Source organism: Dermochelys coriacea, chromosome 2 (genome assembly GCF_009764565.3).
Source record: "Dermochelys coriacea isolate rDerCor1 chromosome 2, rDerCor1.pri.v4, whole genome shotgun sequence".
Classification (NCBI taxonomy): domain Eukaryota; kingdom Metazoa; phylum Chordata; order Testudines; family Dermochelyidae; genus Dermochelys; species Dermochelys coriacea.
In genome coordinates this window covers 40,227,837-40,253,683 of record NC_050069.1, presented here as the reverse complement: position 1 = coordinate 40,253,683, position 25,847 = coordinate 40,227,837, and the positions used below count along the sequence as shown (strand labels likewise).

The following is a 25,847-nucleotide window of genomic DNA, read 5'->3' as shown; positions in this document are numbered from 1 at the left end:
CACCGAATGCATCCAATGAAGTGAGCTGTAGCTCATGAAAGCTTATGCTCAAATAAATTTGTTAGTCTCTAAGGTGCCACAAGTACTCCTTTAGTTCTGAGATTGCTTCAGCTAGTTTTTTAAGAACCTTAGGACGAATTTCATCAGGCCCTGCTGGCTTGAAAACATCTAACTTATCTAAATATTTTAACCTGTTCTTTACCTATTTTGGCCTGTGTTCCTTCCCTCTCTTTGATGATAATAATTTTGTGAAGTATTTGGTCACAATTTACCTACATAGTAAAGACTGAAGCAAAATAGGCATTAAACACTTCAGCCTTCTTGATTTTGTCTGTGACTTTTCTTCATCTTTCTTGGGCTCCTAATGTATTTTCTAAAATCTCTTCTTGTTGCTTGTTATGCCCCTTGCTAAGTGTAACTCATTTTGTGCCTTAGCCCTTTGATTTTATCCCTATATGCTTGTGCTCTTTTTTTGTACTCAGACTTAGCAATTTGTCCATATTTCCCCTTTTTGTAACTTTCTTTTTGATTTTCAGGTCATTAAAGAGTTCAACTATTCTTCCTATTTTTCCTTCACAGAGAGGTAGTTTGCAGTTGTGCCTTTAATACTGTGAAACTGCCAACTGTCCTGATCTCCTTTCTCCCTTAGTTTTTCTTCCCATGAGACCTTATCTACCCATTCTCTGCGTCAATTAAAGTCTGCTTTTTTGAAGTCCATTGTCCTTATTCCACTAAACTTACTCCTTCCTTTTCTTAGAATCATTGAATCTATCATTTCATTATCGATTTCACCCAAATTGCCTGATACCTTTCCCGGTCAGGGAAGCAAGCTTTGGGGGGAGGGATAACTCAGTGGTTTGAGCCTTGGCCTGCTAAACCCAGGGTTGTGAGTTCAGTCCTTGAGGGGGCCATTTAGGGATCTGGGGCAAAAATTGGGGATTGGTCCTGCTTTGAGCAGGGGGTTGGACTAGATGACCTCCTGAGTTCCCTTCCAGCCCTGATAATCTATGATTCACATTTGCTGCCTGTTGGCCACAATCAAGTCTAAAATAGCTGTCCCCCACTCACTTTCTCCAGTTTCTGAAACAAAAAGTTGACCCCAATATTCTAAGAACGTATTGAAAACGTTGTGCTTTGCTGTATTACTTTTGCTGAAAATGTCTGGGTAGTTAAAATCCCCCATTACTATCAGATCATGTGTTTTGGATATTTGTCATTTGTTCTAAAAATGCCCCAACCACCTCCTTTTTCTGATTTTAGTAGACCCCTACCATAACATCATTTCTATTTGTTTCCCCTTTTATCTTTACCCAGAGACTTTCAACTGATCAGCCTCTCATATCCTTCTGGACCTTTCAACAAGTGTGTATACTCTCAATGTATAATGCAAAATCTTCTCCCTTTTTAACCTAAGTGTCCTTCCTGAACAGGCTATACCCCTCTATACCAGTATTCCAGTCATTAAACTTATGCCACCAAATCTCTGTGATGCCATTAAGTCATAATTTAGTTTATGTACTAATATGTCCAGTTCTTCCCCACACTCTTTGCATTTGTGTACAGACTTCTAAGATTGCGCAGATTCCCCCATTCATTTCCTTCTTGCTGCTCCTCTGACCTAATTATAATTTTCCATGTCCCCATCAACATCTAATCCTCTGTTAAGATTGTCATTTTTTATGCTTATCTGTGGGCTTTTGTCACCTGCTCCCTTTGAACCTAATTTAAAGCCCTCCTCAATAGGTTGGCTAATTAATGTGTGAAGATGGCTTTCCCCTCCTTGTTCAGGTGGATCCCATTTCTTCTCATAAGACCTTTCCATAACAACATCCTATTGTTGAGGACGTCAAAGTCCTTCCATTGACACCATCTGCACAGCCATGCGTTCATCTTCAGGAAGAACTTGTCGCTGACTGGGCCCCAACCGTCAATGAGAAGGCAGGACAAGAACACAATCTGCACCTCTAACTCCTTCACTCTTGCTCCCAGCCCCTGAAGTCACTGCTGATCTGCTTATGGTCATACCTAGCAATATCATTAGTGTCCATGAGGATGAGCAGCATGGAGTATTAGTTAGAGGGATGGATGAGCCTCAGCAATCTTTCTGTATTGTCTCAGACACAGGTTCTATGCATGCAGCACACCTCCTGGAACATCCTGTGAGGTCAGCAGATGGGATGTGTCTGTCCCCCTTTGAAAGGTGTCCCCAAGCATTGCAGTGCAGTTTGGATGGCATGAATGCAATTTCATCAGCAATTTGTGTGTCTTCAATATATGAATCAACCATTCCTATATCTGCATCTCGCCAGTGTGGGTCCAGATAGTATAAGGAAAGCTTTACAATTATAACAACATTATTCTTGGGTACCTGAGTGAAACACACATGAAACGAGAGTGTATGTTCACTGTACACTTTTGCTCTTTCATGAAAACTGATTATTTTATTTGGTGTGCTCTCCAGTCATCAATAACGGTTTAAGAGGTTTTGATAGCTGAACTTGGCAATTTTTAGAAACACAACTTTTCATTCCACACATTCTGGATATTATTTGTTACAGATGGTTTTTCTGGATATGCCCAGTACAGATCTCTGACTTTTCTCCACTTATTTCAATTAGGCAGTAGGTACTTATCAGGAGATTCTTCCTGATAAACCACCATTGGAGGGGTTATCATTTTGACCTTGATAGAATCTTTTCAGGTGCCTACATTTAGAACTGACTTAAGTCTTAAACTGTCATCCATTTTTACAAGTTAGATTGAAGAAGGAAGCCAGTTTCCTCAGGTACAGTGGAATGATAATAAATAAGTACTCTACATTGCCTTATGTGGCACCACAGATTATATTTTTCCTATGATTTCATAAGAACCCTTCCAACAGCAATGAATTTTTCATGGGCCTTTCTATTTGTGGATGTAGATAAAGTAAAATACCTTTGTCATCTGTCTGGTATTCCTTAGGTTAGGATTTCCTGGTATAATTAGCTTTGTCTCCCTTTCCTGACCTTTGTATGTTTTACTGGGACAAGGAGAAACCTGCCACCAAATGTTGCTTTAACTGAGAAATGTACTGCTTAATGCTTAAAGCAGAGATTCAGATTTCAGCGCTTGTCTGATATGAATGTGATAAGATAATTGTATTCTTCTCTGTTTGATAAATTCAAAAGTTATAAAACCTGTTTGGTGTGGATTGAACAACCCAAAGACCTAAGGGATGGCTGCGGAAAATTTTTGCACGATCTGCTTGTTTGCTCCATCTCAATGTCCAGATTACTATGGATTATATGCAATGTACAACTTTACATTAATTAAATGTAATTAATTTACATTTAATTCCCAGTTTTTTACACACATCTGCTGGTTTTTCTGGCTCTGTACTCTAAGGTTTAGGTCTCTGTTTGAAAACCTCATTGATCAATACAAAAGCTTTGGTGTGAGCTATGTCATTTCCAGTGGGAATACATTTTACCTATTTAGAAAACAGATGGGTAACTATAGCCATTTCCTTAATCCCTCTCTTGGTCTGTAGAATGGGCCTAAAAAGTAAAATTGTAAGTCTGACCACTGAAAAATAAACTTCTCTGGACTTTAGAGAACCTCTGAAATTTGCTTTGGTGGATTATAATGTACAGGAAGTGACACCCTTTCACATAGTGATTTCCAAAGTTAAAATGCATAGGCCAATATGCTATTTGCTTCCACGACTGATAGGTAACTGTGATTTCTGGATGACTTCTACACAAGCCATCAAGCCATTTTAGACTTGATTCTGACTCATGGAGGAATTGGTTGCAATTCTCAAGACTGAAGGCAATTTGGGTGAAAGTGATCATGAAATGATAGCTTTCATGGTTTTAAGGAAAAGAAGATGTGAGAGCAGCAGAAAAAGGAAAAAAATACTTCAAAAAGGCAGGTATTAGTGACCTCAGAGAATGGGTAGGTAATGTTCCATGGGAAGAAAATCAAAGGGAGAAAGAAGTTCAAGAGAGCTACCCATCCTGGTATTTGTCCATCATATTGATGTAAACCAGCAGTCCTTTAAAAAGATTGAACTATTGTTTTGCCTTATGATTTATAATTTCTTTATTATCTTTGCAGTCTTTCTGATTTGGAAATAAAGTATTTTTAGAGTGGTTTATATGCCTGTAAAGCTTAGAAATGACTTTGTTCTTGTAGTTGTGGCTTCACTAGGTCTGAGTCTGGTTTATCTCTAGCTAAAGTAATAATACCTTTGCCTTTGTCAGTTGTGCCTGAAGAAGTGGTGTCAGGGTAATCTGATTTGCAGCATAAGAAAACTCTTGTAGTAATTCCTATGTTTGCGGTATTTATGCTATTTACAATTGATTTAGCTATAGAAAATCTCCATGGAAGTCTACAGTCATTGCCAATGTGATCACATCCAATTGAATAAGAATGACTGATTTATTCTAGTAAGTAGTTGGGTTACATAAAAAAACCCCCACCTCTGATGAATTGCTGCAATCAGGCTTTTGTTTCAAACTTACTTTGGAGTCCTGGAACCCCAATGTTCCTCCAGATGGCAAGGTAAAATAAGAAGTTGTTTTGATTAGACTTAGAATCTGCAAGTAAAACAAAATCAGTAATGACTAACCTTTAAATCATTTGCTGCACATGTCCACATTTTGATTTTGTAACACTGCAGATTACATTTCTGAGATTTCTCTAATTTACAAAAGGAAAGATAGAATCCCCAGAGATGGGTTTACACTCTATGTCAAAACACTCACTGGATGCTTTCCCCACAAATGGAACAGAGTCATGCCATATCTGTGTTATTCCTATACCAGTTTCACTCTGTGCCGAGATGGTAATAGTTTTAGGGGTGTTTTTCTGTAGCAAAACAAAAGCAATTGTTCAAGAAAAGTCAAGGAAATTTGCAACACTTTCTAGTTTTAGTCGAAACAGAACAACATTTTTATTTGATGTAAAGTGCCCTTTGGTGATGTTTGGAGTCTATCTGTTTTACTACAATTCTCAAAGAAAAGCATTAGGTGGGATTTGGAGCCCTCACTTTGCGACCTTCACTTCTTAGGGAGTGAGCTAAGAGAGACACCTATGAGCCACTCATGTAAGGCCTCTAAGAAAAGGTCCATGAGTCCTCATAGCAAGCTCCAATTGAGCCGAAAACAATCCCCAGCTCGATCTGTATCATCAGTACCAATGACACTGAACCCATCTAAATCTGGTACCAAAGGCATGTGCAATACCAAACTGACAGTGCAAGTCGGAATGCCTAAAGACCCAATGGGCGCAGGCAAAGAAGCATCGGTACCTCAGGGGTGTAAGATCCACCCTGGCGAAGGCTCCCTTGGTACTGTCATCAACATCAGTACCGATGACGATACGTCAGTACTGATACACCCTGCTATCAGGTCTCTGTCTCCGATACTGTCAGTATAGATCTCTTGGCACCAACAGCCTCCACTGGCACTGACACCCTCTGCACTGACAGGTTTCCAGTGTGCAATGGATCTTTCGGTGTCCGACACACTGGACTCTCCTTTCCACGGTGCTGGGGCCCTGGTACTGAGTTCACCCAGCGCCCATGACCTCCTGCCATGCACCACTCTTTTTGTCGTCGGAATCAGAAAGTGAGCAAAAGGACCTAGCTTCCCAACGCTCTTCTCACTTGCCGTACAGAGCCCAGTTTCACTATGGACAGCGGGTATACCACCCCTCTGACCCACAGCCTCCCTGGTTTGGGCAACCATAGTACCAACCACCAGGTCGCTTCCCATCACAATGGCCATACTGGGACCCTGGCAGGCCCAAAGGCAACAGGCCTCCATCACTGCTAGTATGGCCTACCAACAGCTGAGGAAGTGCCCTCCTTCAGCTGTTGCCTCAAGGGCCTCGGAACTCCCTGAGCAGCAAGGGAAGTAGAAGAGGTAGTCACTCCTCCAGTCCACTTCTCATCATCATCACCAGATGAGACAGTGATGACCTCTCTGCCATCTATGGTGGATGACTTTAAACTGTTCCAGGACTTGGTACAGAGGGTGGCAGACGAATTCCAAATGCATTTACGAGAGGTGTCTGAGTCACGCCAGTAGGTGGTGGTCATTCTACATTCCTCCATCTCCTCCAGAGAGGCCCTCCCTATTAATGAGGTTCTACTGGACCCCACCAAGGTGTGTCCGACCAACTTGTAAGAAGGCAGACAAGAAATACTATGTGCCAGAAAAGGACGCGGAATTCCTGTTCTCACACATGCCTCCCAATTCAATCACTGTATACACAGTTAACTCTAAAGGCACCAACACCACTTTAAGTCCACCCCTTATGACCAGAACTACAAGCGCCTAGACCTCTTTCACAGGAAAGTCTACTCCTTGTCCATTTTTCAATTCAGAGTGGTGAACTATTAAGCCTAGTGGCCTATGTGAAGCTTAGTTCTTTTATTGAACAGCCCTCCGATTCTCACAAGGACCGATTTAAAGCCTTGGTTAATGTGGGCCATCTGGTAACAAAAACATCTTTCCAGTTTTCACTTGATGCAACTGACACGGTGGCACATTCTATTTCAACTGCCACTGTAATGAGATGGGCCTGTGGCTTCATCTCTCTGGCTTCTCCAAGGAGGTGCAAATGATGTTGGAGGACTTCCCCTTTGAGGGGACTAAATTATTTACTGAAAAGACTAATCCCTCCCTCCGCACTTTAGAAGATTCAAAGGCCACTCTTCAATCCCTTGGAATCTATGCACCTGGATACAAAAGAAAGTACAGCCCTCAGCCACCATTCAAACTTCGCTCACAGTACTCATCTCAATATACACAGAGATTGAATGAACTTTAGAGGAAGAAGTCCAGGTTTTCCAGACAAAAGATGCCAGTATCTTAGCAAATTTCCTCTCAGCTCTCCTCCTCCTCGAAGAGACAGTTTTGATGGATTGGTTGAGGTGCCCGTAGAACACGCTCCTCATTTCATGCTGGAAGCCACACTGATTCCTTCAGAGATCGTCTCACCCCATTCTGCAGCACCTGATTACGGATAATGCTTGATAGAGATCTTGTAGGTGTTTCTCTGTCTAAGGGGTTGGAGCAAATGCGGTTGTATCGCAGAGCTTGGCTGTAGACAATGGATCGTGTGGTGTGGTCTGGATGAAAGCTGAGGGCATGTAGATAGCAATAGTGGTCAGTATACCTTTCCGGTATAGGGTGGTGTTTATGTGACCATCGCTTATTTGCACCGTAGTGTCCAGGAAGTGGATCTGTAGTGTCCAGGAAGTGGACTGGTCCAGGCAGAGGTTGATGGTGGGATGAAGATGTCATCAATGTAGCGCAAGTAGAGTTAGGAGCATTAGGGGACGAGACCTGAGGAAGTGTTGTTCTAAGTCAGCCATAAAAATATTGGCATACTGTGGAGCCATGCGGTACCCATAGCAGTGCCGCGGATTCTGGGTGGACTCCTCCTGAAGGTCGAAACAACAGATTGGACTTCTACATGGAGTGCTTCCGCCGACGTGCTCGGGCTGAAATTGTGGAAAAGCAGCATCACTTGCCCCATAACCTCAGCCGTGCAGAACACAATGCTATCCACAGCCTCAGAAACAACTCTGACATCATAATCAAAAAGGCTGACAAAGGACGTGCTGTCATCATCATGAATAGGTCGGAATATGAACAAGGCAGCTCTCCAACACCACTTTCTACAAGCCATTACCCTCTGATCCCACTGCGGGTTACCAAAAGAAACTACAGCATTTGCTCAAGAAACTCCCTGAAAAAGCACAAGAACAAATCTGCACAGACACACCCCTGGAGCTCCGACCTGGGGTATTCTATCTGCTACCCAAGATCCATAAACTTGGAAATCCTGGACGCCCCATCGTCTCAGGCATTGGCACCCTGACAGCAGGATTGTCTGGCTATGTAGACTCCCTCCTCAGGCCCTATGCTACCAGCACTCCCAGCTATCTTCGAGACACCACTTACTTCCTAAGGAAACTACAATCCATCGGTGATCTTCCTGAAAACACCATCCTGGCATTTGCTCCAACCCCTCAGACAGAGACAAACACCTACAAGATCTCTATCAAGCATTCTTACAACTACAATACTCACCTGCTGAAGTGAAGAAACAGATTGACAGAGCAGAAGAGTACCCAGAAGTCACCTACTACAGGACAGGCCCAACAAAGAAAATAACAGAACGCCACTAGCCATCACCTTCAGCCCCCAACTAAAACCTCTCTAATGCATCATCAAGGATCTACAGCCTATCCTGAAGGACTACCCATCACTCTCACAGATCTTAGGAGACAGGCCAATCCTTACTTACAGACAGCCCCCCAACCTGAAGCAAATACTCACCAGCAACCACACAACAGAACCACTAACCCAGGAACCTATCCTTGCAACAAAGCCCATTGCCAACTGTGTCCACATATATATTCAGGGGACAGCATCATAGGGCCTAATCACGTCAGCCACACTATCAGAGGCTCGTTCACCTGCGCATCTACCAATGTGATATATGCATTCATGTGCCAGCAATGCCCCTCTGCCATGTACATTAGTCAAACTGGACAATCTCTACGTAAAAGAATAAATGGACACAAATCAGACGTCAAGAATTATAACATTCAAAAACTAGTTGGAGAACACTTCGATCTCTTTGGTCACTCGATTACAGACCCAAAAGTTGCAATCCTTCAACAAAAAAACTTCAAAAAGAGACTCCAACGAAAGACTGCTGAATTGGAATTAATTTGCAAACTGGATACAATTAACTTTAGGCTTGAATAAAGACTGGGAGTGGATGTGTCATTACACAAAATAAAACTATTTCCCCATGTTTATTCCCCCCATCCCCCTCTGTTCCTCAGACGATCTTGTCAACTGCTGGAAATGGCCCACCTTGATTATCACTACAAAAGGTCTCTTCCCCCGCTCTCCTGCTGGTAATAGCTCACCTTAAGTGATCAGTGTCGTTACAGTGTGTATGGTAACACCCATTGTTTCATGTTCTCTGTGTATATAAATCTCCCCACTGTATTTTCCACTGAATGCATCCGACAAAGTGAGCTGTAGCTCACGAAAGCTTATGCTCAAATAAATTTGTTAGTCTGCAAGGTGCCACAAGTAGTCCTTTTCTTTTTGCGAATACAGACTAAAATGGCTGCTACTCTGAAACGTGTCAAAAAAATTGTGGTTCTTTTCATTTCCCTTTTGTTTTTTCTGCCTTTCAAATACATGTACGTCACATTTTCAAACCTTTCTCCACAATCATATGAGACAGTGTGCTATTTGTAGCACCCTGGTGACTGAGGTTGCTGCAGCAGTGGGAAGACTGCAGACTTAATGGAAGTCCATTAACCAGTTTCTGTTGGGAATAACAGAGACTTGTGTGGCAACTGCTGAATTAATGAGGGAATTGACTCTGTGGTTGGGAGGATATATTGGTGAAGAATTGAGAAGTAAAGAGAAGGGCTCAGAGAGTGAACTGTGGGTAGGAGAGAAAGCTGTGTGAAAGTATTCGTCCTGCTATATACCTGTGGTTCCATCTGTTATGCTTTGAAGATTAAAAAGCACATGTGGTGAAAGGGAAACAGCCTGCATGTGTTTGTGGCTAAGAGACCACAAGAACAGGCTAGGCAGCAGTACTCACAGGGTAGGTGAAGGGACAGCCTGTGACACCATAAAAGTTGGAAACTAACTTTATTTTAATGACAGCTTTGAGTATCTTATATGATCAGTTGACTTCAGAAGCTGAGGCCTTAGGAAAAGCATCAAATATTGCAAGAATTGGAAACACTGTGTCTGTTTTGGTCTCAGATTCACTGGCAAAACTGACAGCTATCTCTTGTTCACAGTGAGAACTTGATGCTTGTTAAAAAACAACAGCAGCAAACATGCGCACGCACGCACACACACACACACCAACTGGGAAGAGAAAGATTTGTCCCACTATTTTCTGTGCTGTCTGGTTACATCTGCATCTAGCTGAGATTTTACACTGCATTTTGGAATGGAAGTCTCTGCACTTTCACGTATTAAAATTAATGGCAATGGATTTTTCAAGCAAGTTTTCAAAAAGCTTTTCCTCTTAGTCAAGTTTCCAAACTGGTGAATCAAGAGGGGGCAGGTCCCTTGTGTGGAGAGGGGTATAGAAGTAAGGAAAACAGAGGGATTAGTCCGAGACTCATGAGAACTTCAGTTTGGAGAAGCAACGCTCCTGTCTGAGTCTAGGAATTGATTTTAGTGGAGCACGTGAATATTAGGATACTCCTCCAAAATCTCATAGGGAGAGAGTAGGTTCTTGGCCTATGTCCTATGCTCCATATAGAAGGGGGAAATAGTATGGGTCAGTCTAGAACAGAAGCTCCCCTCTGTCTGATCAACCGTCATCCAAACAGGTTTTTCAATGTGGCTTTTATTTGTTTTGCTCTTTCTCAGAGAGCACGCATCTTTGTGCCCTTGTCTGTCAAGCCTTTACAGTTTTAGGGAAGGAACAAAGTTTGCTGATGCAACAGAAGATAAATACTTCCCATAGGTGAGCACTTTTATCATAAGGACAGACCAATCAAGAAACTCATTATGCTCTCAGCCAGCATTTTGAGGAGCAAATAGAAAACAAAACAAGTATATTCTTACTGCCTTTGTTGCATATTAGGGAGATAACCCATGCTATGGAGAGGGGGAAGCGGAGGAAAAAGGAGAAAACTCTTACTTAACACTTCTGTCCTCCATAACCATCAAAGTAGTGCTGGTTATGAGTTAATTAGATAATGTGTGCACCCTTCCACAGTAATAAAACTGTTAGTGGTCTGTCCAGTGCTTTAAGGCTTTAACTCCTTAATAATCACACATGGTTGTTAGTATTATCTGTTTGTACTGTTGTAGATTCTAGAAGCCACAGTCAAGGATCCCATATTGTGCTAGACATTATATATACATATTACAAAAAGACAAATGAAATCACTTAAATGTGCAAGAATATTGCAGGTAACAAGTTTTCTTCATGAGCGATGGAAATATTAATAGGGCGGCAACCAGAGAAGAGGAAGGAAAAGGGGGGGGAATAGGCTCCTGTACTGTCAGATATGGATGGATTTTTGTGATGTTAGTTGAAGCTGAATATTTCCTTAGGCAGACAAAGTCCCATGCTTCGCTTCATCTTCATAAGGCTGGAAGGTGATCAGAGGTGAGGTCCAGTTTGTTGGTTGAAATTTCCTCTTCTTTCCTGTTGGCAGGAACCAGCTAAGAAAGCATCAGCCAAAAGCAGGCAAAGACGTTAAGGGATGTTGTTAAACCTAAAAGACTTTAAGGGATGTTGTTAAAACCTTTAAAAACACATGGCCTGACACCCAATAAGTTTTGTACCCATTAAACCCACAGTTTAAAAAAAAATTAAGATAAGCAAAGGAGAGAATAGGCATTGAAACTCCAGTGAAATAAAATCAACCACAAGCTGAGGAAATCCTTTCAATTTTTATAACTGTATAGTCCATGGAAAGCTATCCAGTTTGTTATGGCATTTATTTCCAATAGTGTTTTAACCCAAACAATCTTATCTTGTAAACCAGGGGTTCTCAAATTCGGGGTCGGGACCCCTCAGGGGGTCATGAGGTTATTACATTGGGGGTCATGACCTGTCAGCCTCCACGCCAAACACTGCTTTGCCTCCATAATTTATAATGGTGTTAAATATATTTAAAAGTGTTTTTAGTTTATAAGGGGGGGGGTTACACTCTGAGGTTTGCTAAGTGAAAGCGGTCACCAGTACAAAAGTTTGAGAACCACTGTTGTAAACAAATCATCCTTGAACACAGTCTCAGAAGATATCAACAGTCCCCAAAACAAGGTTCTCCACATTAATTGTTTTCTCTTTAGCATGACTTTGAGTTAAGTATTTTTGGCTTTTCTAAAAGTTAAAGGATAAAAGTCCAGAGTGCAACGATCTTAATCTATAGATTGGTCATATTAGTTGGACACATTTGCTGACATTGTCTACAAATGTCACTGCGTCTGCCACTCAGATCAGCTATGTGGTCTTCCCCATGGCAGCAGTGCCAAAATACTCATATATTCAAGTTACCCATGGTTCTGCTTCCATGAGTCTCCCAGTACATCTGTTATGGCCGAGTGAGGAACCATAGATGCCAAATGCAATGCTGCCTTGGCTGCCTCATGGCAGCAGACAGAAGTGCAATGGGGGGAACTCCATCTGCCTGTGCATACATATTGGGATCCACTCCTTCAGCCCCCACTGCAAAGCACAGCTCCACTCTCACATCTCTTTTTCCTCTACTCCCTCGTAGACCTAATCAAACCTCTCTTCCCTTCACAAAGACCAGATTTCACCCTCTGTTACGCACAAATACACTATCTTTCCCACATCCACCCCAGAGCTCCCTGTTGGCCAGCCCCGATCCACCAGGGTTTTTGTGAAGAGAAGAGGTAATGAGGCAGGTTAGCAGTGTTGTAAAATGAAAGTAAATGATAGAATTTGACAGTTTCATCATATAATCTGGGCAAAACTCCATTAGGTTTTCCTGAATAGGGGGACTAACTTTTATGTGTCAAATTTTGAATGTTCAAAAATGTCTTATGCCCAAGACATTATATATGTGTGTGTGTGTGTGTGTGTGTGTGTGTGTGTGTGTGTGTGTGTGTGTGTGTGTGTGTGTGTGTGTGTGTGTGTGTGTGTGTGTGTGTGTGTGTGTGTGAAGTTTGCCGGTCCATAGTAGTTCAACTAGAAGAACCTTCAGAGGGGTGATGAAAATAGAAAAATTCAAAAGGAGAGGGTGTCTTATGTATAATTTTACCCTTGCAAATTTAACAAAGGCTTTGTCCAGAAAATACATAGAAAATTCAGTTGTCCTATGGAGAATTATTGACCCAAATTTGGAGACTAATTTCAGTCCAAAGAGATGAGACAGGAATATCAGTTCTCTGTTAAGAGCAAATCTCAATGCACCCTTAATTATGGAGTTGTTACCAATGCTTCCATAATCTATGATGCTTTTGCATTTTAAAAAGTAAATATTTTTTAAAAAAATTAACTGATATTTTGTCTTGAAAAAAATCCATCATATTGTATGAAGTGGTGTAGATTTGACCATGTTTCTTATAGTGTTGCTAACTAATTGAATAGTAGTGATTAATTAAGTAAGCATATATTTCTCTGAAGATAATTCTTATTGTGTAAGCGCTAGGAGCACAGGTATTATTATTTATTAACTGTGCTACTCAATAGAGTGATGAAATACTAATTTAGTGCCACACTGGAAAGTGGTTTACCAATGATCAGTGTATAAGCATATTATATACAGTATATGGATGTGACCTGTTATAGTATTTTAAGACAGTCATGTGAAGTATTTCTAAATTATTACATAATCTGGTTGATCACTGTGCCTTTTCAGTTAGTATTTCTCTTTTTCTAGGCTGATTCTGTACAAGGTGGTGATGATTCTCCATTCTCAGACTCTGTTACCTTGGAACAAACAACAAATAACATTGGAATATCAAGTGGACGTGTTAGCTTGTGGATGCAATGGATGTTGCCAAAAATTACTGTAAAGCTGTTTGCACCAGATCCTGGAAGTAAAGGCACAGGTATGGTACATAGAATTATCTATTTCAATTTAGTACTTTAAGTGTGTAGTTATTTTAAGATAAAACCAATTGCTATTTAAAGCAAGTATTCATGAATTTAAAACTCTGATAGTTATAAAAAAGATGCACATGTTTGTCCAGTGTTTTAGCATACTGCAATATGCTGTCGTGCATGGGATCAGACTTTAACATTATCCTTTGCACCTGGATTGGCAGAGATTGGGAGCATTGCAAAGGCAATTTTGCAGCTTAGTCTTAGCCCACAAAGTGATTTTTAAGTTTGAAGACAATTTGTTCACTTCTTTGGAGTTTTGCAAGTATGAAAAACAGTATATTTTTCTCATATGAAGTTATTCTCTTGTTTTTCCCAGTCAGAGACTTCAGAAACAGGTGGCTGTTAAAATTTAATCTGGCGCATGGCTCATCCTCAAAAGAAATAGGGCTATACTAAATCTGAATTAAAAGTTTGTTAGTCATTTTTGATCAAGGACAAAAGTTTGTGCATCAGCAGTGTGCACATTTTAGTAAGTTTTTCTTGTGATGGTATGTGCCCAACTGTATGCCACTACATACAATTTTGCATTTTTCTATCAACATTTAAAAATTGTGTGGATTTTTAAATGACATTGTGACTGGGGTCCCAATGCGGGCCAGCTAAGATCAGTCAATGAGGGTGAACTGCAAAGAATGGGGAAGACAAATCCCCATAAAACTGGTGGCTATTCCACTTAGATTTACCAAGACAGCATAAAACAGCTTCTTTATTACCTTACTGGTTACTCAGAAGTCCGAACCACACACTTCCCTTAAAGTGATCCAGCCTCAGGCCTCCATCCGGGAACCCACATTAAATATGATGATCATTTCTGTAAATCTTATTTTATCATATAAAAGAAAAGGTTCTACCAATCCCAAAGGATCAGACACATTATCTCCCAGGTTCATGAATGTTTCAGATCTTACCCAAATACAATCTACAGCCAATTCTTATTAATTGAACTAAATTTATTAAAAAACAACAGAGAGAGAATATAGTTAAAAGATAAGTATACATACAGACATGACTTCAATTCATTTAGGTGCAGATTCATAGCAGAGATGGTGAGCTTCATAGCTGCAAAGAGTTCTTTCAGAAATAGTTCTTCGGTTATATCCAATGTCCAAATATATTCAGGATGTATCAGCAGAACTGGAACCTCAACCTTGCGACTCAAACTTCCCCAATGAAGCCTAAGCAGAACTGAGATGACAGAATCAGGACCCAAAAGATCTTTTATACAATTTCAGGTCCTCTTTGACAAGTTGGGATTTCCTCAGGGAATAAAAGGTAATTAAGATGACTTTGAAGAAGGTCCATCACTGGTACTTAGCTATAGAATTAACATAAGGCAATTTGCGTGTTCCTCCACCATTCACAGTACATTTCAAAGAGAGATGAATACCGAGATATCCCGTGTTTACAATTCATTTAAATGCTAGATTGTTCTTTTGATCTCTGAACTATAAGAATACAGCATAGACAGGGACTGATTACATTGTCCACCCTATTCACTCATATGTAAATATACAAAACCACAAACATCATCTCCCCACGTGTCTTTTGAGGGTTATTTATTTTGCAGGATGTTTAACCGTTTCTAGGCATGCATCACAGACATAAATTTAACACAATATCTATAATATTTTAAAAATAAGAAAGAATTTAATTTGTTTCAGGTTACTTTATGTTGAAAATAGAAATATGATTTAATGGTAGGTGGTACACAATTCACTTTCCTTACTAACTTTTTTATTTGGAAAATATAACTTTTACACTAATAAGATTTATAAATAACTCATCATGCAGATTTTGTAAATCACTTATTACTGTATGAACTTAAGTACATATTTTTTCTTAAGATGCACACTTGACTTCCTTGTTAACAAAATGTAGTGGTGCCCTGTTTTGGAAAATGAAGAAACTAATCTATCTGATTAAAGTTAATTTTTACAAAGAAATGTAGCAGAACATTTGACAGCAGAAACTTAACAGGAAACAAATCTGAAAATTCAGTAGACGATGATGATGATAAAAAAAACTTGGCACTTGTAATGCACTTGGAAAATGGAAAGCATTTTCAACTGATATTATCTAAATTACCCCATCACCATGATGGTTGTTAGGTAAGTATTATTATGTACACTTTTTATAAACGAGGATACTCGAGCAAAGAGGTTAGCTGATTTGTACAAGCCCTAAAAATATTGTTTCTGCCAGAGCTGGGATTATTTCTCAAGAATTCCTAGCTCTCAGTCACGCTCTTACATCTCTAAATCAAGTGTCTTTTTTGCTATTGTTTAATTTGAGTATCTCTAGCCCAGTGATGGGCAAACTACGGCCCGGGGGCACATCTGGCCATCCAGACGTTTTAATCCGGCCCTCGAACTCCCTCCGGGAAGCGGGGTCTAGGGCTTGCCCTGCTCTGGTGCTCCAGCCGGGGAGTGGGGTTGGGGTCTTGCCCCACTCCACACAACTCCCAGAAGCAGGGGCATGTCTCCCCTCTGGCTCCTCCATGTAGGGGCAGCCAGAGGGCTCCGCATGCTGCCCTTGCCCCAATCGTTGCCCCTGCAACTCCCATGGGCAGGGAACTGCAGCCAGTGGGAACTGAAGAGGCAGCGCCTGCGGACAGGGCAGTGCGCAGAGCCGCCTGGTCCCATCTCCACATAGGAGCCAGATGGGGGACATGCCTCTGTTTCTGGGAGCTGCTTGAGGTAAGCGCTGCCCAGAGCCTGCCCCCCGAACCTCTTCCGTGCCATCCCCCTGCCCCAGCCCTGATACTCCTCCCGCCCTTGGTCCAAGCCTGGATCACCCTCCTGCACCCCCAACCCCTCATCCCCAGCTCCACCCCAGAGCCCCCACCTCTGGCCAGAGCCCTCTCGCCCTCCAACCCCCAATTTCATGAGCATTCATGGCCCACCATACAATTTCCATACCTACATGTGGCCCTTGGGCCAAGAAGTTTGCCCACCCCGATCTAGCCTGTTTAGTGGTATATAAGGGTATGTCTACACTACCTGCCAGATCGGCGGGCAGCAATTGATCCAGCAGGGATCGATTTATTGCATCTAGTCTAGGTGCAATAAATCGACTCTTGTACTCCACCGCTACGAGAGGTGCAGGCGGAGTTGACGGGGGAGCGGCAGCAGTCGACTCACCACAGTAAGTCGATCTAAGTACGTCGACTTCAGCTACGTTATTCACGTAGCTGAAGTTGCATAACTTAGATCAATTTCCACCCCCTCTCTCCCACCCCAGGATAGACCAGGGCTTAGGCTATAGAGAAAGCTGTATACTACTCTGTGTCCACAGAATTGCCATTGATGTCAATATTAGCAGTTCACATGGATCAAGAGCAGTACATGGTCCTGATTCTTTTTAATCGATTTTCAAGCCAAAATGTACAGAACAAAAATCCTGTATTCATTTTCCCCCCTAAACTTTGAAGGGAAGATGTACTGTTGTTTCAATACAGTAGTTCAAAATAGCACATTTTTCTAGTTTCATTTAATAACCATAATTGTGCAGTAACATACTGCTTTTATGTTTTAATAGGAATCAGAGCCTGTCTAATTTCTGTCCCTTTTTAATGTCATTTGCCCATTTTTATTTCATAATCTGAGTCTATTTAGCAGTAAGTGAGGAGGAGTTATTGTATTTATTAATCATATTTGTCTCTCTTCTCATGGATCTTCGATTGTAAATTCCTATCCTGCAGATGTTAGATGTAAAGAGCCATGTATACTTATTGTGCATATAAATAATTACACACAGAAACAATGTTAAAAGAACTTTAAAGTTGGTTACAAAGTCAAGCACTCAACAATTAGGAAATCCCAAAATTAAAGTTAGCTGTGCAGCCTTAATTCACCCAGTTTTGCGCATGTGCCTTATGATAATCTTTAATTACATGATCACATGCTATTTTTCCACAGAACTGTTATATCAAATAGACACCTAAAGTGACAAATATTAACTTGATCTTTGTAACACTTTAAGTGGAGCAGCATTATCACAAATAGGAAAGACATGTTTCTCTGAGAAAACTATTCGTATTTCAGCGCTGACTTCTATTTAAGCAAAATGTGGAGGATTTAGTAAGAGATGTTATCCATCTTGTAGTCATTGGAAGTGGCTAATCAGATTGCAAAACATCTTTGAGAGCTGCTAAACTCTGGTCTGCCTAAAATTATCTAATCTATCCAGGTTTTTATACTGCATTCATCACTGTAGTATCGGATTAATTGGTATTTTTCCATTCTGAGTTCTTTTGATGTTCTAGCTTTCTGTTGTATGCTTTACAGCAGAGTTGAGCCCAAACCAAAACAGTCTCAGTATTTTTAAGAGAGGTTTGGATTCTGAATCTGGATCTGTGTTTTGTGACTGGCTTCTGTCTGTGTGATGTTTGAACAAAAATTCACTACGTGAAAAGCCCTGAACTTTGCAGGATGGGAATTAGAGATCCAAATACAAATTGTGGCGACCCAGGCACATTTCTAGTTCATGAACAGTGTTTTATTTATAACACAAATTTAGAGATTGTAATTCATAGATGTTAATTTTAATTATCGCTGGTTATTGCAGAAATTTGTGTTGTCAGTGAATTAGAAGATCTCAGCGCCTCAGTAGATGTGCAAGATGTATACACCAAAGTCAAATGTAAAATAGAAAGCTTCAACATTGACCACTACAGAAACAGGTAATTACTGGAAGTCATGCTACATTAATTCCATTCTGAAAAAAGAAAGCAGTTTTTTTCATTGATAGAATTATCATTTGACTTTTAATTAAAAAATCATTGTGGAATATAGTGAAATAAGCCATAACTATATTTTTTAAACAATAAGTACTGATAATCAGAATTTACCAGAATTAGACTTGCTTGCAAACAGGGTAAGCCATTTCAGTCTTAAGGGAGAAATACATTTTGTTTGTGGGTGGCACTATTAAAAATTGGTATTTGTTGAACTAAATGAGTTGTCCAAATGCTTACAATGGGAAATGCCTCAAATACTGCACTGTGATTAGTTCTACTCTACCAAATAGTAAATGTCTAGTTTTTTTATGTCTCCTGTTTGATAAGTTGTTTATTTTTAAGACATCAGAAGGAAATTTCTAATAAAAGAGATGTTTTTGTTGTTGTGGAGTAGCTGCACTGTAATGCAGGGAACTGAGTTCATTACCACTGTAGCAGGTGCTAATCTAATAAGTAGAGTAGCTTTGACAAGCTCTGAGGGAGACACATATAGTCTTCATCAGCTGAATGGTGAGTTGTCATGAAGCAGAATCTGTGGAGGTAAGTGGGAGATGGTAATTAAGAGAAAATGGGACAATTCTTTGGTGTCTTTCCCTGGGAGAAGAATCAACAAATAATCCATTAAAATATTTTAAAATTTTTTATTAGGGTGAGATATTTCAAAAGTGCCTAAGGGATTTAGGAGCACAAATCCTACTAACTTGCAGAGAGACTTGTACTCCTAAATCCCATAGGCATTTTTGAAAGTCTCCCATGAGAACAATCGGAAGGAAATTCAGTGTAAACCTCTCATTCTGTCCTTAATTCAGTTATCAATTCATTTGAGACTTAGTACAATGAACAAACACTACAGGATGTGTATGAAAAGTAGATCCATTCTGAATTTTCTTTCTTTTCTCTGAATTAGAAATATATATTTGTTTGAACGTATTGTAACAATTATTAATCAAACCTTACAATTTCTTTCTAGAAACTTCTGTTGCAGTCTATACCATGATGCTTTTAGATATAGCAGCATACACCAAGCCCTCATACTATTAACAAGTTACTTTTTCCACAGGTTCTGTGAAAGGCTTGAGAGGTTCTTTGTTCTGAATAGTCTAAAGCTTCAAACTCTCCAGAGTTTCCTTCCAACTTAGTAGTGTTCTTTCTTTGCTTAAGTTTTATCAGGTTATTAAGTTACTCCACTTAACATAATTGCATTGTCAAATCTTGTTTCAATTCATAAACTATTCAAAGTACACTCTATATATGACTAAATTCTGTGGACTCAAACCAAATGCAGAGAACAGATAAGGTGAACATTCTGTTTTCCAGACCAGGGGAAGGCTGGCAGTCAGGACATTCTGAAGGAATATTTCTACAATGCAAAGAAAAACTTGTGGTGAGATTTTTGTACTGGAATAAGATGCTTAACAAAATAACTCTGTTCTAAAACTTAAACAATATAATTTTTCTTTGTTCTCAGACATGTTCAGAAGAATGATTGCAAGAATTATAATACAAAACATAATTTTACTACTTCATAACCAATTTTGTGCTTATGAACAAGTACTCTAAATTTGAAATGTAATTGGATACTGTTTTCCTTTCTCAATTTTTTTGTTCTTGTAATCATCCTCTTCCATGCTAATAAAGCTTTTTGCTGAATTTTTAATTCTGAGAAAATCAAGTGCTAAGTCTGTTTTGTGTGCAGAATTCTATTAGATTTTAATTCCATGACCTCTTGGTTGGGTTGTTCTTTCCCATAAATTACAGTTTTTCAAATTTATATTTTTCACACCAGTTTTTCTTTTGATTTCCTTGAATTTGGGCATTTCAGAAGGTGTGTGTGACACATGCTATGTCTCACAGCTGTGCAGAGCTATGCAAATTTCAGCATAATTTAAAATTCTACTTTTTTTGGCTTATGGCTTTTTTGTTTTGTTTTGTTTTTCTTTTTTGTCTTTTTCCTCCTGTCTGTGCATCACCTCAAGCCTTGGGGAAGACTGTTGGTCTCTGGGGCAATACGGAGGTGTATTCCTTTCCTGTACTGACAAGCTGAACAGACGTACCTTGTTGGTTCGACCCGTCAGCAAGCAGGACCCTTTCAGTAATTTCTCTGGCTTCTTTCCTCCTGTAAGAAATCCTTTTAAAACTTATAGTACAGAACTTCCATTAACAAACAAAAGTAGGAGAAAAAAAATCTCAAATGTCATTAGTTTCTTCCCATTATTTGTCATTTATATTTTCTCAGTACTGAATATATTTATTATCTGTTTTACTCCCTTTTTATTCTCTGGCAACAATTGTCAAATTCCTTTGCCTGGGCCTGGGAAGCAGTGTCTTTTGTTTCCTCTGAAATCTACACCACTGCTATTTGGTAAAGTGGCAAAGCTAGAAAGCCTCATTTAAAGTAACTAAGATCTTGATCGCACGATGTACTTAGGCACATGCGTAAGCCTAGGCATGTGAGTAGTCCCATTGAAATCAGTGAGACTGCTCAGATACTTTAAAGATAAGCATGTATGGACGTGTTTGCTGGATTGAGGCCCAATGTGTGCGCAAAAGCCAGTGTTATATATTGTATCTTGTTTGTGGTGGCTGTAATGATATTCCCAATGCCTTTAATTACTTTATGTAACTAAGCTATGCCTTAAACTAATTTATTCACATATGTTATTTACAATATGTACAATAATTATAGAAAACCATTCATATGGTCACAATTCCTTGAAAGTCTCAGAACATTACAGTAGTCTCAGCCAGCAAGTAAAGTATGAGTTACTTAACTGTTTCTCTTGCATGGCCTTTTACCTATTTGATTAATAGTCATGAGCAAGCAGAAAACTTAAAGTGACCTAGAAGTAATACCAAAAAAAGCATAAAGGGCCAAAATGTGCTAACCTGGATGCCTATTAGGCTTGGCTAGGCTCCCTACTTCGAGCATTGCTACCTGGCTCCTGGTGCATGGTGTCGCAGTGCTGCTCAGATTTGGCCCTACTCCCCTGAAGCTGAGATGGCCAGGCCAAATTTGAGTAAGTGATGTTGTAACTTCTCGCACAGGATCACGCAAATTTGGCCTGGCCTCACCACCATCAGGGGGGCTAGGCCAAACCTGAGCAATACTGCGATGCCAGGGGCCCAGTCGTAACTCCTAGAGCAGGGAGCTGAGCCAAGCAAGCCCTGCAGGATAGGAGCTGCTTCAACCAGGACAGGGGTTTTGTGGGTTAAAGCAGACAGACCCACAAAACCCAGAACTGTTGGGGTGCCTTACTGCGCACTACACATGTCTACACTTTTGGTGGCGTGTAGGGTACATGTAGTGACACTTCTCAGTAAAAAGCAGGCTGCATTCACACTGAAGTGCGTAGCTACTAGGAGCAATGAAAGGCTCTGGCAGGAGGGAGGCAGCACAAAAAGGTTCTGGCAGTGGGACAGTACACTGCTAAAAATAGCAGTGTAGCGATGGGAGGCACTGCTTGGGCATGTGGAAAGCCGCGTAAGGTACATACCTTAAGGTTCTGGTTTCAGAGTAGCAGCCGTGTTAGTCTGTATTCGCAAAAAGAAAAGGAGTACTTGTGGCACCTTAGAGACTAACAAATTTATTAGAGCATAAGCTTTCATGAGCTACAGCTCACTTCATCGGATGCATTTGGTGGAAGCAGTGCTTCACCATCCACACTGAAATTTATACCTGTGCTGGGAGGACATGCAATGTTTATACTCTGCATGCCGCCATAAGTGTAATCATAGCCTAAGAGTGCTTTCAGGCAGTTTTCCTTAGTACGCTTCTGAAGTGTATTAAACTAATGTGCACAAAGATACTCTTGGTGTGCAGTACAAATGTCCATGAGGGAAGTTAGAACAGAGTAGCTAGTGTGGGCTTTTCCCTGATGTAGACAAGCCTTATGTATTCAGTCTCTCATATTCACAGAAATGAAAAATTTTAAAAATTAATAAAAATACAATCATACAATTTTTCTAGCAACTCCCATTGAAGTTAATGGGAGTTGCTAGAAAAATTGTATGATTGTATTTTTTGAAGTTAATGGGAGTAGAGACCTGAGCAGGTTACAGCACGGACCCTTTATCTTTAGTGGTATGACAGATTATATGAAATATTTTTGTGTTAGTGGAAGTTCTGTTCCATTTGATTTATTTTCTGTCATGAATATGTCCATCATTCTTTTACTTATTCTAGTTGTTTAAATTTGTTCTAATAAGAGTGAAAGCTAACTTACTAATTGATTACAATTCACTTAATCATATGATCTTTCAGCTTCTCAGCATTTCAAATACTAATTACATTTATATAAGAAGTTAGTGCTTACATTTATAAAAAATTTTAAAGGTTTCAGACTAGCAGCCATGTTAGTCTGTATTCACAAAAAGAAAAGGAGTACTTGTGGCACCTTAGAGACTAAATTTCTTTTTAAAAATTTTAGACAATTATTGATTCTGAATAAATAAAATCTGAAAATGTTGAAAGAAACATCTACTCTGTTTACAAAATGCAGTTGCTATACTTATGCTTGAGTGATTAAACACTATTAACATAATGATATATAATATTATGTCAAAACCAATTTGATTTTATTTGCTTTCCTTTATTGTTAAAATTGTTTAATTTGTTTTATTAGTTTATTTTAAAATTCTCAACTTTTGCAGTAGCTCAATCAAGGTCAATTTTCAGTCAGAAATGAATGTTTAATCTAGATACTGGAGGAGATTTTTCAAAGGTACAGATGTCAGTAGCCTAATACACTCTGACAGCCAATGGGAGTTAGGCATCTAACTTCCAAATGTGCCTTAGAAAATCTTTCCCTCTGTGTAAAGAAATCTTGCAAATTTCTGAAGAATAATGTAATAAATTTTGAAAGGTTTTTTTTTAGTATTGAAATGAATTATTTAGTGTATAGGGTGTGGTAGTTAGTATTACGGGTGTTCTGCAGGAGAAATTTGAAGTACAAAGTTATCTTGCCACCGGTGGTACAGAGTGATGGTTCCCCACAGAGGGAATGAAAGCAATAATAAACTCTCTAAAATGAAGAAGGGGTAATGGAATGTAGATAATTGTAAGCTTATGCACAATTTTTTAACATATTTTTGGTAAATTTTGACTTTCTGAAGTGCAAGAAATATTTTGGGTAGTAGTATTTGAGGGATATTAAGCTACCAGGCTGTGTTCAATGGTTTATGTACAGCACAGATGAACAGAAAAAAACTAATGTTTAGTTTCACTAAAATATTCAGCAGTTCCAGTTTACATTGGGCTGTGCTGTGATAACGTTTGGTCATAATGTGAGGTAGATGGCCCTTCTAAAAATTTAAATAATCCTTTTCCTTTGTTGTTTGGAGAAAGTAAGAAGCCCGTGTCTCCCCCCCCCCCACCAAAAATAACCCTGAAAAGATGAGCTAATAAAGAAATAATATTAATCTCTGTTTAAGATATTTAACCTGTTCTCTTTACAGCAGTTTTCATTATTATTTCTTTTTCCTGGAACAGACAACTGCAAAACTTTTAGATGGCTCACACCAACAACACGGATTTCTCTCTCTCACTTATACAAAGGCTGTGACAAAAAATGTCCGGCACAAGTTGATATCAAGAAACGAACGAAGAACTTTCCATAAGTTATCTGAAGGTCTCAGTGATGGGTCTCCTCATTTTCTTCATGAGATCCTTCTTTCTGCTCAGGCATTTGATGTTGTCCTATGTTTCCCTTTGCTTAATGCAATTGCGAGTATATTTCAAGCAAGGCTGCCAAGGAATCAAAAAGAGAAAAGCAAATCACCTGGCCAACCTATGAGGACTCATACTCTAACATCTCGGAACTTACCTCTGATTTATATCAACACAGGTGTAATCAGAGTCTTCTTTCCCAAAACTGAGGAAAGTCAACATGATACAGGAGGTACTATGTACTGTATGAATATATTTATTATGTGAAACATTTACTTCCTCCACACTCTTTGGTGAGGGTTAAACATCACAAGATGAAACAGATCTCTTAAGCAAGTTTCTTTGCACTCTAGACAGGTGAATTATAGGGAAATCTAGTCCCTTTGACCAAAAGGTTCTATCTCAATTATCTCACTGCTGCTTGTGATAATGGCATATTTAGCAATGTCCTTGGGGCTCTCATACTGTAAGACACAGAGATGGAAAATAAAATTAATATGATACACAGTAGATTTCTTAAGAGTTATAGAAACAGTTACTTTGGAGGTTTACCTTTGTCTCTCCATAGTGTTTGGGCTGTGAATGTCATTGTTAAAGGAGTTGGTCAGGAGTTGCATGGAGAGAACTTAAGCCCTGAATCTGCAATTAGATCTGCAAGAGTTGACTCTTGTGCCAGCACTGACCCCCTTTGAGGCTATCAGGTGTCCATGCTGGTACAAAGTATCCACCTAGGTCAGATGGATCCATTTGCAGGAATAGGACCTTATGGTAGGAAACTACTGAAAACCCTCCCGGCTTACATACACAAACATTCAGTTTGTAGCAAGCTAGAGTGTGAATTTATCCCAGAATTAGCCTGTTGCAGACTAACTGTCTGTGTGGACCCTGCTGATAGCATGAATAGTTTGTTAATGTGCCTTGATTTAGTCCCATTTCAAAGAGGACTAGATCAAAAATCATTAACAAATTGTTAATGCACATTAGTCCACAGTCAGTCAGTCTATGGCAGGCTAATGCAAAGTAGATTCACATCTCAGCTTGCCACAAACTAAATGTTCAAGTTAGACAAGCCCTCAGACAGCTGGGCAGATGGATGGGTACTTAGAAAGATGGAGGGTGTAAAAGCCTTGTGCTCAGTTAAACCACTACTCTAAGTCTCCACATTAAGTGGCTTGATGCCCACCACAAAATATATTTATTATATTTATACTCATGCTTTTAATTCGTACATCTACATAGAAAGACATTAACATTAAAAGTACACCTACAGGCAGCTAGAGACTATATAGTTACAAGTACTGTACTCCCACTGTCAACTACCCTTCTGAGAAAGGAATAAAATGTATTACTGATATAATGCTATGTTTGCATAAGTCATATAGGTATGGTTTGTTGCCATTATCTGCAAATAATACACAATCTAAACCCATGAGGGTAGAGTTTAAATTTTCACATAACCTAACAACAAGAGGTGCAGACAGAGTGAGTTTAGTTGGATTATTTTTTTGCCAACAACCTCTACAATTTTCCAACTGGGAATGGCAGAAATACAGTCAGATAAAATTAGAATGGCTTTGTTGGCAAGGAAGAGTTATCGTTCTTCTGGGAAGGGAGTCTGAGGCATGCTGTCAAGGAAATTTTTTAAAGAATATGTTTTTGCAACATCTGTAGCTTTGCACTTCATTAAAATTACATTTATAAAAAATGCTCTGGCTGGCTTAAAGAAAGAAAGACTGACCCTGAGCTATCCACGTTTTCAAGCAATTACAAATAGCAGAACTGCTGTGGGTAAGCTTGAATGGA

General features: G+C 39.6%; 1 protein-coding gene across 12 annotated transcripts in view; it reads left to right on the top strand.

Annotated features, from left to right (window-relative positions):
* Positions 1 to 25,847, top strand: part of VPS13B (vacuolar protein sorting 13 homolog B) — a 921,736-nt gene that overhangs the window by 565,665 nt on the left and 330,224 nt on the right. For 8 of the 12 annotated variants that reach the window (XM_038388370.2, XM_038388367.2, XM_043507535.1 and 5 more), the window contains exons 26-29: positions 13,415 to 13,586; positions 18,208 to 18,322; positions 20,356 to 20,497; positions 23,868 to 24,276. In XM_038388370.2, the coding sequence (XP_038244298.1) occupies positions 13,415 to 13,586; positions 18,208 to 18,322; positions 20,356 to 20,497; positions 23,868 to 24,276 (838 nt within the window). Of the gene's footprint in view, positions 1 to 13,414; positions 13,587 to 18,207; positions 18,323 to 19,696; positions 19,764 to 20,355; positions 20,498 to 23,867; positions 24,277 to 25,847 lie in introns of those variants that run through there. The other 4 variants (XM_038388371.2, XM_043507536.1, XM_043507541.1 and 1 more) reach the window with 2 other exon arrangements.